This window comes from Euwallacea similis, chromosome 14 (genome assembly GCF_039881205.1).
Source record: "Euwallacea similis isolate ESF13 chromosome 14, ESF131.1, whole genome shotgun sequence".
Classification (NCBI taxonomy): domain Eukaryota; kingdom Metazoa; phylum Arthropoda; class Insecta; order Coleoptera; family Curculionidae; genus Euwallacea; species Euwallacea similis.
In genome coordinates, this window is record NC_089622.1 from 4,272,952 (window position 1) to 4,285,531 (window position 12,580).

The following is a 12,580-nucleotide window of genomic DNA, read 5'->3' on the forward strand; positions in this document are numbered from 1 at the left end:
TTAATTGCTTTCATACTTAATTAACACTCTGTGCACATATGAAACCTCTTCAAATCAACCTTATTTTGCAGGAAAATGAGCTAATTTGCTCCGGTTCTCCCTAAGAGTCTTAATGTCGTTAACTAGTTTATAAACTATTCTCAGTCTCGTACATTGACCCCAAGTCGTGATTTCATCTCAAAACCGAATATACCTTGAAATTTTGTTACTACTTTGGATGGAACTCATAATTATCACGTTTATGAATCTCTAGTTCTTATAGTGTTAAATCCAGATTTAGAATTTCTCCTTGAAACTCGAACACAATTCACTGAGTAAAGGCCAAAAAGTCTATGTCCCGATGACTTTACCAAGAGGTTAATTCACAAAGAATGTATGAAAGAAAAACACTTTTCACTTTAATTTATTAGACTAATGTGGTTTGTAATTTCTTTCAAGAAATCCATTTTCGAATCTGGGAGTTGAATCGAAATTAACGGTATTGTAGGCTTAAGTAATAATGCAAATCAATGAGGAAGGATCCGACTAGAATTATGGATAATACCAATCAGCATAGATTGTTTTTCAAAACCGAACCTCGTAATTTTGTTATACCTAACATTGCATGAATCTCATTACTAACTTGTTTATGACTTTCCATTTCTTATGTTATAAATTTTGTCTTGTGATATAAAATTTTGTTCTAGATCTCATAAGCTCGATTATTCCACAAGTGCCACATATGACATGCGGTCTCGGGACATCCAGTACTTGCGGTAACCGCCCAGCGTACCGCCCATGACCGCGGTACACCGTGTTGCAGTCGTCGCCGCCTCCGGCCCCATGGACGTCAAACACGACTTGATTTACCGCCCCGACGGTACTGCACAAGTCGTCACCGAAAACGACGTGCTCCTTATCAAAACTGAACCATTGATCAGCGGGACTCCCAGCACCGTTGTCATACAACCAGTAAGTGAAAGTAAACAAAAAAGTTTGTTTACCACCATGTATTTAATGGTACAAAATTGATTGGATTAATTACCACCTGTGTGAAAACAAGCATTTTGCACTCGAGTAGATAGCACTGAAATGAAAATTATATTTTATATTATTGAAGTAAAATTATTTGGAATTCCTACACTTCACAATGAAAAGTATTAATTTTTGTTGTCTTGATCAATCGGTAGAAATAGCTAGAAGAAGGAGATGTACTAAACAGTATCCTAAAAATAAATCTCACTTTTCGAACTGGAAGACATTTGTTGAAAGCAATAGTGTATTAGTATCCCTATGATGTTGATTTGTCAAACATATATTAAGAGGTAAGGGATCATGGAGACGCCAGTTTCTCCAATTTGATCGCCATGGCTTAATTTCTTATTTGTCAAAGAAAGAGCATCAAAACTGTAAAAAATGATACTACATCCAGTTCTTCTCGCTCATGGACCTTACTATTCCAACTGATTTTGTTTTCCTTTTCAGAACGGTCTGGTGTCCGTGGCCACATCCGCTGGTACAGTGCTGACGCAGCAACACGCCAATGGTATTGCTAATGGTCCATTTAGTGGGCTGGGCAGCAATTCTACAGCATCTTCGAAACCTCGTAGACCGGCTGGGCCGGATAACGACTGGTTGAGTTCTCCAAGTCCAAGTGGGGGTGCGCCCTCGTTAACCCCATCCCCTGGACCGCCATCGCATCATGCTTTCACCGTTATTAGTAATGGATATTCTTCTCCTCTTTCTACTGGAAGCTACGACCCGTATAGTCCTAATGGAAAAATAGGTAAGTCCATGAATATCACATGGTCCATGTATAATGATTGTTAGTTCCAAAAATAACAAGCACCTATTGAAATTGAGAAAAAATAGAAATTTCCAAAAAATTTGATTTCATATGAAATCTCTAAGTTTACAAACTAAGTTAGGGGCCTAATTATTAATGTGTTGTCAACTTTAACTGAAAGCTAATTATCATATAAACATTAAAATTAAGAAAGTATATTGGTCAAATTTTTAGTTTTTATGGAAACTAGCTACATGTTAAACAATATATTAATAATTTAGCTCTAAAGACATTACTAGTTTTTCTTTATTTGTTTATTGACTCGTGCTTGATACTTCTACGAGCATGATTTTCGATTAATGAACTTGCAAATTTCAAGTTTTGTATAAATTTTATATGAAATCTGATGTGTGATGAATGTGATATGTGTGAATGAAAACATTTATATGAAAATCCTTAGGGTCTCTATCTAGCTATATTAAGAGATTGCCCGAATTTTCGATAAATCAATAGATAATTAAAATTAATATCACCGAATTTATATGAAAATGTTCAAGTTTTTTTAGGAATGAAAATTTGATTTATTTTAAAAATGAGATAAAATATGTAAAACTAACATTTCCACTTGGTCGATGGAAGTTAAAACTGAAATTGGAAATTTACGAAAGAATCTTAATTCAGTAGCATATTTGGATAAATCACGGTTTCCGGCTTCAATGAACGTTAAGATTAACATTTTCCAGCACGAAAGTCTGAGGCATAAAATTAATGTGAGTCACAGCAGTCACGAAAGACCAAAGTGATGATAATAACGTGTGAAAAGATTGTAGCATGGTACATTACGTACTTATCTAAATATGCAAAAGTTTTCTTGGAAAAAAATTTTGGGTCTAGAGGGTATTGAAATTAGATTTAAACTTTCTTGAAAAATTATAGAAAATTGGAATATATAAATTTATTTTTGGACTATTCTGGCATGTTTGTGTTGTAGTGTAGGTTACTAAAGCCGGCAACCTATACTATATATATTTACAAGGTTTTTTTGACTCATCAACTAAAGTACCCATGGTCGACATAGCACAGATCTTTCAACATTTCAAAAATTTGCAGACCAAATGGCTTCAATACCATAAAATGAATCGCTGCCATGTATTTGACCTGACTAAAATTTCAAATTTTCACTTATGGATACAAAAAGTAATTTACAGTCCTCATTTTATGCTCAACAGAAAGCAAAACTTTTATCAAATGAAACATCTTCACCTTTCTGAAAGAAAATTCGACCTAAACTTCTTTCTCGTCCATCACAAAAATTATGCTAATTTTGTGAATAAATCCTGATGTATATTTCTCATGCTCGAAAGAAAATCATATTTATTGCTTGTCATTGAAAGTGACAGTGAACAAATTACGGTCTCGGTTAAAAAACAGCCGCAAGGAGGTTTTTTCTGTAAATCTTGCCTTGAATTCGTTTCGCATTAAATTTTGATTTATTTGTGGACATCGACGTTGCCAGCAATTAATAATTTTTAATTAAGCATTTCGGTGGGTTAAATTAGCGAGAATCCATTATTGACGGTAGTATTGAATCTTGAAACTGAGCTTTGATGGTTTGAGTCAGATTCCCAAAAAAAACTTATTTGCAATTTACAATTGTATTTTTTTAAGTAAACTCTGATTGACTGACTAAATTCGTGAATTTACTAGCTTTAGATCACTGTACTTTCACTTTCGGAAATAAATCACAATCATGGCGAAATCAATCTAAAATTTCCAAAACAAACTTTCATCTTATCCCAAACTGTCGGATCTTAATTAAAGCTTGTCACAATATGTGCGAAAAAATCGTTGCATTTTTTTATTATTTTTAAACTTATTCCAAGTTTCGTCTTTCATGTGGCGTCCAAATTGCATTCCATCCGACATCCTATATTAACATTGTTTATTCTTTCTGACAGTGGAGTGGTCTATAAATAAAGCTCATCCGTTCAAAATTTATTTTGGAGGGGTATTTTCACTTTTTTTGTGTCATTAGCGCCTGGTCTGTGTTGTTTATCGACCGTATTTTTTCCACGACACTTCGTTAGCGGCAAACGAGCTTCAAAATGATATCTGGCCGATATTCTAAACTAAAAATAATGTCGGAAATATTTTTATTTTTGTCAAGGTGAAATGAACAATTTTAAATTTATTATGTGGGAATCTGGTATCGAATAACAATTTCCTTATTATCGAATTGCAAAAACATATTTTGTCGTCGAAAGTAATAATTATTAAATTGGACAATATTTTCATTAAATTTAATAGCCACTAACAAAAAATATAATGTTTCGATTTATTTCTCACTTAATCTCGGGAAAATGGAGAATGACAAATCAAATGACCGAACTATGGATTAATAATAAATTAGTTTTTTGGATGAACTGCAAAAAAAAAGGGTTCAAATTTTAGTTTTTAAAACAAAAGCAAAATTCCTGTAAAATAATATTACGCATATACTCAGAAACAAAATTGTTCTGATTTTGTCATTTTTTAATCGCAGGAAAATTTTTAATATTTTAATAACGTCCTTGCAGTGGCAGAATTTGAATAAAAAATCCCAAAATTTTCTGCAATATTTTCAGTATCTGAAAAGTGTACAAAGATTTTTAGCAGAATACCAAGAAGTCCTCCAAATATCAGTAAGTATTGTTTCCCTTTAGTTCATTTCCAAAACTGTAAAAATTGCATAACTGGAACCGTTGAAATATAACAAGTTTGAATTGAAATTTAATACACGAAACCATCTACAATATTGAAAATTAGAAAGCAAAATTTCTTTAAATTTCATTGAAAAGACCATTTAAAATAAGCTATTGGAAAGTTTGAATAATAACACTTTAAAATCTCACTCAAGAACTGTCTTTAACAGTATTTGACACTACCATTTCGTTCAATTTTTGATATTACAAAACCGTTTGGAAGCGGGCTCACAGGAACTGTTATGTTATAATATATGATAATATACTATTATTAATTATAGTATATTACCATATACTATAATTTAACAGTTATAAACATATAATAAAATTTAAATAAATTAAAATATATAACTACCCGAACCCGGTAACCAGAACTAACTAGAATCCAAGGTATCAGACCAAGGGATATTTCATTCAGAAATTTCTAAAACCAATGCAACATATGTTTATTGTTTGTGCTGACTCAGTATTGAATCATACTGTGTCTTTTGTATTTTATTAAGTAATGATATCATTTACTTTACTCTCCCTTTTTTGTTTTTTCCCTTGCGAACTATTTGAGTTTTTCAAAAAATAGAAATTACAGCAATGATAAAGGATGACTGCTCGTGCTTCCCACATAAATTAACAGATAACGTTAACGTTACGTTACGTCAACCTATAATTCCAGCATCATTCCCTTTTTGGAAACGATGATTTAGATTGAATTGCTTGGTATAAGCTGATTTTCAACCAATCAAGTTGATCCCTGATGATGATAGGCAGCCGGTCCGATTTGTTGAAAATCAGCAGATAGCAATCTTTCAATCTGATTCGATCAATTTAGATTTTTATTCCCAAATACCCTTATTAACAATAGTTTTTATCAGTTGATTTGATACAGGTTTTTCTTTGGTTTGTCCTCTTTCTTTTTTGTTTCGCTTGTGAGGTAGTTATTTCACTTTAAACTCTAGATAGTTGGAGGTATTTTTCCATCTTGCTTATTTAATGTGTTCTTCCAACTATAGATCGATACACATTTCTGCTTTCAATTAATATTAATCTTCTTGAATACCCATGCATGACCAATAAGTCCTAAATGACCTTTATTGACAATAATCAAATGCTATAAACAAGGAGATATTCGAATTTATTATCGATAAATAAACAAAACTTTTCAGAAAAATAGACGATTGCATGATCAGTTTGGTATGCCTTGGCAAATAATTCCCCAATAAAAATGTTGCTTTTATCGGTCAAACAAAAAATGGAACGCAAATACGCTCAATAGGTTAATAGCCCAGTCAGCCGTCTGATTAAAGCATAACCTACACAACATTTTATTCATTAGATATAAAGGTCAAAATTTCCTGGGGTGACGTCAATAGAAAAATTTCTGGACCTGCATATTATGTTCTTTCATTTGGGGGTTACCAGAGAGAGCTAAGCTATTTACCTACGTTAATTGCTTAGTTATTGAATATACATTTATAGTCAGTGGTAGTTATTGATTGCATTTTTTGCATTCATTTCGACTGTATTAAATGGTACGTGAAGAATTTTCATAATGCCGGAATATAGTATGGTCTGTGTATATGAGAACATTTTTGTACTTATATTACAGTATAATCAAGTGATTTAATAAATCGCAATACAATTTCCACTTCCTGTTCCATCGAAGCGTTAAACAATTAACCGAAAAATACATCTATTTTAAATGCCAACCAAGAATTGTTGGTTATATGGTACCAAGGTTGTCGTGTCATCGGCGAATTAATTCCAGTGGCGTGAATTCGGTGCCAAAATCCAGATGCCGATTTAATCGCAACGAGCCGACCTTGAACTTGGAAGGTTTATCAACCGCAAAATTATTTCGCTTCTATTAATAAAAATACGGCGTAGTTGTCTATTATTATACACAGTGTATCGAATAGAAATTCGATTTTTTAACCGCCTTTCAGAGGTGTCTGAAATTTGACCCATTGGGAAACGTGGAAAACTGGATATCACTGCTAAATCAAAGAATACATCGGCATTTCCAGCCTCTGGGATTACTTTATTATGAATATGCCTGCCTTAGCCCTGTTTATTAAATAATAGGTACGCTCCAACCCCAAAAAACTAAATGAGGGGTTGTTACTTGACCGTTCATCCTCTTGAATACAAAAAGGTACTGATTTACATAATTTGAGGCGGCGGTGAACAAGTCATACTCATTTATTGTTCCCTGATGATGGTGCGTGGTAAATCATATTTTGTCATAACTTGTTCCAGGTCGCCGTAATCCGCTTTAGTATAAGGATTTAATGGGTCAATTTTAATGGGATTAAATTCTGCATAAATAAATGAAATTGCTACGGATTACTGCCTTTTTATTAAGCTCCTTCCGAATTATTATTATGTATTTGTAATGGGAGATATAATAAGAATAAAGCCAGCTGTTATAGACTCGGTTAAAAAAAACTCTGGGAATTTGAGATCATTTTCTAAAGTTTAAAATTAATATGGAAATTTGTTCTTCATCTTGATTCATGAGCCAAATAAAACGTGTCAAATTTTTTAGTAATCCTATAGGATTCGAAGGACTAAAAATAATGTGAACATTTCTTCAAATTTTCATACTTGAAGGACCAAAAATGCGTCTAAATTCTCTGAATTTTCAAATGATTCGAAATACAAAAAATAATGTGAAAATTTCGTCCATTTTTTTTCAGGCTTCACCTTACTTATATATAAAGGACGATTCTGTCTAAGTTTCCATATACATGTATTAAATAAAAACACGAAAAATATTCTGAACATTAAGTATTAGTAATTATTTTAGATTGATTGACTACAATTGCACATAAAAAGTAATGTCGTTAAAACGACTGATTCTGCTCCTCAAGCATGAAATATGTAATCCGATTGTCGACAGATGAGATTACATTTCAATAATTCACAGGCTCAATTTCGGCTATTTTGCGTCGAATCTTCTGGTTCAATTTTGAAATGGTGTTTCGATTGTTTTCCTGTAGACTTTACTCTTCAAGTAGCATCAAAAAAATAAATTTAAAACAGTGACATCGCATCATCTCGGCTCTTTAATGTCGCTCATTAATGTCAGTATTACTTGGAATAACGCGACCTAGAATTTTTCTTCTTAAACATATTCAATATTCTACTCTACAAGTATGTCGAGATAACTTGACACTGGCTGCATATCCAGTTTGATTTGATTTTTGGACAAGATTCCATATTTTAGAAAGTCTCGCAGACCTTTCTCTTGATTACATAAGTTTATTTATTCATTTATTGTTTTGAGAGCCCTGAAATGGTTGCAAAAAATTGATTTTATTTTTTGTTTCTCGGCTCAGAATTATTTAGTCCTTTAAGCTTGAAAAAAACTTTGTTAACTTTCCGCACTTTGTTTTCAGTTCATCTAATTAAGCTCAATTTTTGGTCCCTCGCGTCCAAAGAAACTTTATATAATTTCTAATTACAAAAATTATTTCAAAACCCTCATTGTTTCATATCACATTGAGCTTAGTTTTTTTTTCAGTAAACTTATCAATCAAATGATAACAATCTCCATTTTACAAATGCAAAAGTGTGTTTATTCGAATTGACATAGCCACAGAAATAATCCGACACAAATTTGTTTTCAAAACATTTAGTTTACCTGAAAAAGCGCAAGCTCAACGTGGCAACAGTGTCCTCGCTTTTTGTATCGTTTGTCCTTGACTTGGCTAAGTGCAACTTCACTTGGTTAACCGAGCTTGCAGTGGTGAATCACTAGAGCGTAGCGAGATTGTTTATTACAAAATTATTATTGTTATTTTGTCGAACGAGGATTCTCGTTCTCTAGGTGACTTAAATTGTCGATGATTGGTTGCAATTGTTATTTTTTGAGTTGTGGTGGGAGTAGTTAAAATATTCACTATCACTAGGCTGACTAATAATTCTCCGTATATGCAATTTGGAGGAAGTCTGCACGAATTTTGTCAATGAATCCTGGACGAAATTTCTGTTACTATCTCTTCCCTTAATGTGAAATTGGACGTTGTCTTGATGTGGGAACCTCGGTAACGGTGGAGACATAAACAGATTTTAAGTATGTTAAGGCATAAATATACCGAGTCAGCATTCAATTTGGTAGATTTGCAAAATACTGCAAAACTCTGACTTCAGATGTAGTCCATTCCCATAAGCGCAAAAGTCCATTGTTCCAACTTTATACTGATTCGTGTCCCAAGTCAACGGTAGAGTATGTATGTTAGTATCAGCTTAATATTGTATCCCTGAGACATCCTTTCACCAACTCTACCGCTCCATTTAAAATAGGTTGATCTCCCAATGATACTGCCTCGATCGAAATATCAACTCCATGTACCATCGTCATGTACCTATCCATATCCATACTCCGTTATCTACCGATATTTTCTTCTAACCCCTACAGAGGTATCCTATTTCAGTAATTTCCTCCAAATTCCCAATCGTCCATATTGAAGTCTCTTCTAACCAATCGTCTACGATTTGGCAACAGGGCAACGCAACCATCAAGACCCATCATACCCACCGGCAAAGAAAACTCCTAACACGCATTTTATATACAGAGCAGTACTGATATTAAACTGGGTACCCGTATCCTACTTTTCTTTTCAACCTGTTGATCTGCAAGTCGCGCTCTGGTAGAGCAGGGCACCGGTTTGCTGGTCGTGGCAACGCCGGATGTGACGCTTAGATACCGTCCAACCACCATTGGTCTTAGTTGCTTCTAGGCAGGTGAAGAAGGGTTTCGAATAATGCCAATACCGATAATTGCGATTCGTCTTAATTAACAGCGGAAATCAAAGACTATAATCCCAGCATAATTAAATGTAACCTTTCTTTATTACCACGAAGCATGATAACATAATTTTACATTCTACAAGTTCAAGAATAGCCTGGCAGCCATTCACAGGAAACAAGCTTCTTATTTTTATTCAGTCGTTGTACCGCATATTATTATCATTATTAGGTAACATTGTTTCCTGTAGAATTTTCACATGATTGTTAGTAAACTACTGAGGGTCATGAAATGAGATTTTTGATACGGCTTCTGAAGGTTCATTGTCGGTAATTAAGCATTGATATTAACATTGTCCATTTCAGTATTACCTCGTGAACTGAAATTAAAATTGCAGAGAACCACTAACGATTTCTCCATTGCGAATGCAAAGAAATAAGATCAGGACAGCGGGGAACTTAAGACTGGTCAGAGATGGTTCTAATTTACTAAACCAGTTCTGTGACCATGTCAAGTGACGCTTCACTGACTTCGCTAGAATAGAACGGGCGAGGTTGCCAGATGGGAATCGGTTACTTATTATGTTTCCATGCAAATTCAAAACTTTTTAAGTTTTGAATTTTGACATGGAAGCTCGTGTTCAATCTGATTTCGATTTCGTTTTGCTTCAAGGTCGATTCTTTAATGTTCATGATCATGTCGGGATTAAAATAGGATGGAAACGCTTGCAAATGAAAACGGTTTTGAAGTCAAGAGTAAAATATCAAATTGTGAATTGGGAATATTATAAACGTTTTGTCTTTGTGTGGTATTTCATTCTTTTTACAAAATTACAAAATACTCGGGGAAACGAATGAAACCGAACTATCTGACTTTGACAGCAGTGACACAGCGATGAGGTTAGTCGTAAATGGCGTATGTCAGTTGTTTCTGACTGACAAGATCCCAACTGAAAATCGGCATGGAAACCAACATAAAAAAAGAATTTCAATACTGGAACCGCTTTAAAAACCTTTTCAATTTGCATGGAAACGTAATAATTCACGAGTGTCTACGGAGTCGATTTGATGGCAATATTTCTGCATAGATAATTATTATTTTCTAAAGATAGAACTTTTCCCTACAGATTTGTGCATGCAACATTGCGAAATGGATTAGATTTTACATCTCAAAACTCGTATCATTGATATATTCAATTGTTTCCCCTTTCGAAAAATTGCAAAATTTCTTATTTCATAAATAGTTTGTTTCTCGACAAGTTAGAATTTTCAAGTATTTTGCCTGTTAATGAAATATTCCTGGCATTTTTTTGCGGGAATTTCACAGATTTTTTTGTCTAGAGGTTCAAGGAAATATGCAAAAATTTTTTAAAGGAATTTGTGCAATTTTTTTAAAGGAATTTGCCACAGTACTTACTTCATAGTAGTCTTTTTCAGGGCTAACTTTATTTAAATAATTTTAGAACTTTTGTTAAATATACGATATTGATGATGAAATCTTTACTTTTTACGTTCTTACTGAGTATGTAAGAAAAGTTTTAGAAGACCAAGACTGCGTAATTCCCAGTATTGCTACAAAATGCTTTGGAAATTCGGAGAATATTTTTAACTTTCGTCAAGGGTTGAAAATAATCCGTTATTGTGAATATTGTGAGGCAAAGTTTAGAACACCGAGATTAACTTCGAATAGATACTATTAAGGTAGTCTGGAACCTTCGATTGATTTTCGATATTGATGAGAAAATTTTAAGAATTTCTGTGGTGGCAAATGATAAGTTTAGGACTCAGTTACATACAGATTGTCAATATAATCATGTTATAAATTTTGAAAGCAGACGTCTCACTAAATAATGGAACAAATTTAAATAATAAAATGTTCGTAAATGTCTTATTTCCAGGTTTGACTAGAAAGTCTTCAAATTTCTCTTTTCTTGTTTGAAGTTTCCTATAGAATTTCAAAAAGATTACAGTACCTTCTTTACTAATTCAGGTTAGTTTAGGTCCGGAAAAAATATTTAAATTATTTTTCTTGATATTATTGAAGAAAATCGTGCTGAAAAGCTTGAGAACCACTTTGTATACATGAAGCTTTCAAGTCAATTAACTTGAAAAACAAGTCAAGTCGTGAATCCCTAATATTAACTTACAGCATGTCCGTTCTTTTCTGCTTCACAATTTACGACATACATACATTACGAGTACATCTAATTCTATACTAAAGAAGCAATTTTCTTGGATCTTATTTTCCCCGCTATCATATCTATCCCCTCAAAAATTCATGAAATAGTTGTGTATTCTTCAACTTCAATGTATCGTTCTCAGGTCATCAAATATGGTAAGTTAATACAACACTGTCAATTTGAAATGTCTATGCTTAATTCTCTGTTTAGATCGGAATAATATAGATGAATGGCTCTCTAATGAATGACTATGATAATATAGATGAATGTAGAACTATCGGAAGCAATACCATCTGGGCATTAAAGACCTAAAATTGATGATATTCGCAGCTGAAGGAGTTGCATTTCCTCTCATCATCTTCTGTTGTACTTTTATTCAAGATTGTTTCTGACATTATGTAAATCGATTCTATACCTAAATTTCTCAGACTTGTAGCTGACTATGTTTTCGGCAAAGTTAAAATATACCCTTGCAAAGTGAGACAAGGAGGTAAGAGTGAATTTCAATTTAAAACCTGATATTTCTAATTTCCATCCCCAAATCCATCGTTAATTCTCGATCCGTTCCACTTATTCGTGTTATATAAACCGTCATGCCATTCCCGATGAATATGGGAACGTTGTCGATCATTGTATCCTCTTCCCCGACCTAAACATGTTTCCAAATTTAATGGACTCAAGTGTGAACGTTCAATTAATTATTCGTATTCACGATTTTTAATTGAGACTCCATTTAGGTTACAATGGCACGGCGCGAATCAGCGCTTTCAAGGTCTCTAGAGCATTCATTAACCTTTAAAGGTCGCGAAAACATTTTGTTGATGCGCAGTGTTATCTTGCCGGTTTTTGTTGTTTTGGTGAACCGATTGCAGCGGCGTACCAACCAGTTTCATTTACTTTAGCACTCCGAATGTTGCTTCTACACGTCACTGCTGACCATTTTGTTATTCACCATCACGGGTCTTAATTTTCGCATTATTTCGGTGGAACGAACCTCGCAATTTCTATGATTTATAATGACTGGATTTGGCTACCTCATGCCAATTATTATCCAACATATAATAATTTGATGTAAGTCCGGTGGTCGACCTTGCCTGTGTTGCTATATACAGGGTGTTCAGAAGGTAAACTGACATATTCTACTTCGA

The 12,580-nt window shown here is 33.6% G+C and overlaps 1 protein-coding gene across 3 annotated transcripts in view; it reads left to right on the forward strand.

Annotated features, from left to right (window-relative positions):
- The window catches only part of EcR (Ecdysone receptor), a 145,394-nt gene that overhangs the window by 76,295 nt on the left and 56,519 nt on the right, over positions 1 to 12,580 (forward strand). For all 3 annotated transcript variants that reach the window (XM_066397277.1, XM_066397279.1, XM_066397278.1), the window contains 2 exons: positions 687 to 951; positions 1,465 to 1,765. In XM_066397277.1, the coding sequence (XP_066253374.1) occupies positions 778 to 951; positions 1,465 to 1,765 (475 nt within the window). In that variant the 5' untranslated portion in view covers positions 687 to 777. The remainder of the gene's footprint in view (positions 1 to 686; positions 952 to 1,464; positions 1,766 to 12,580) is intronic.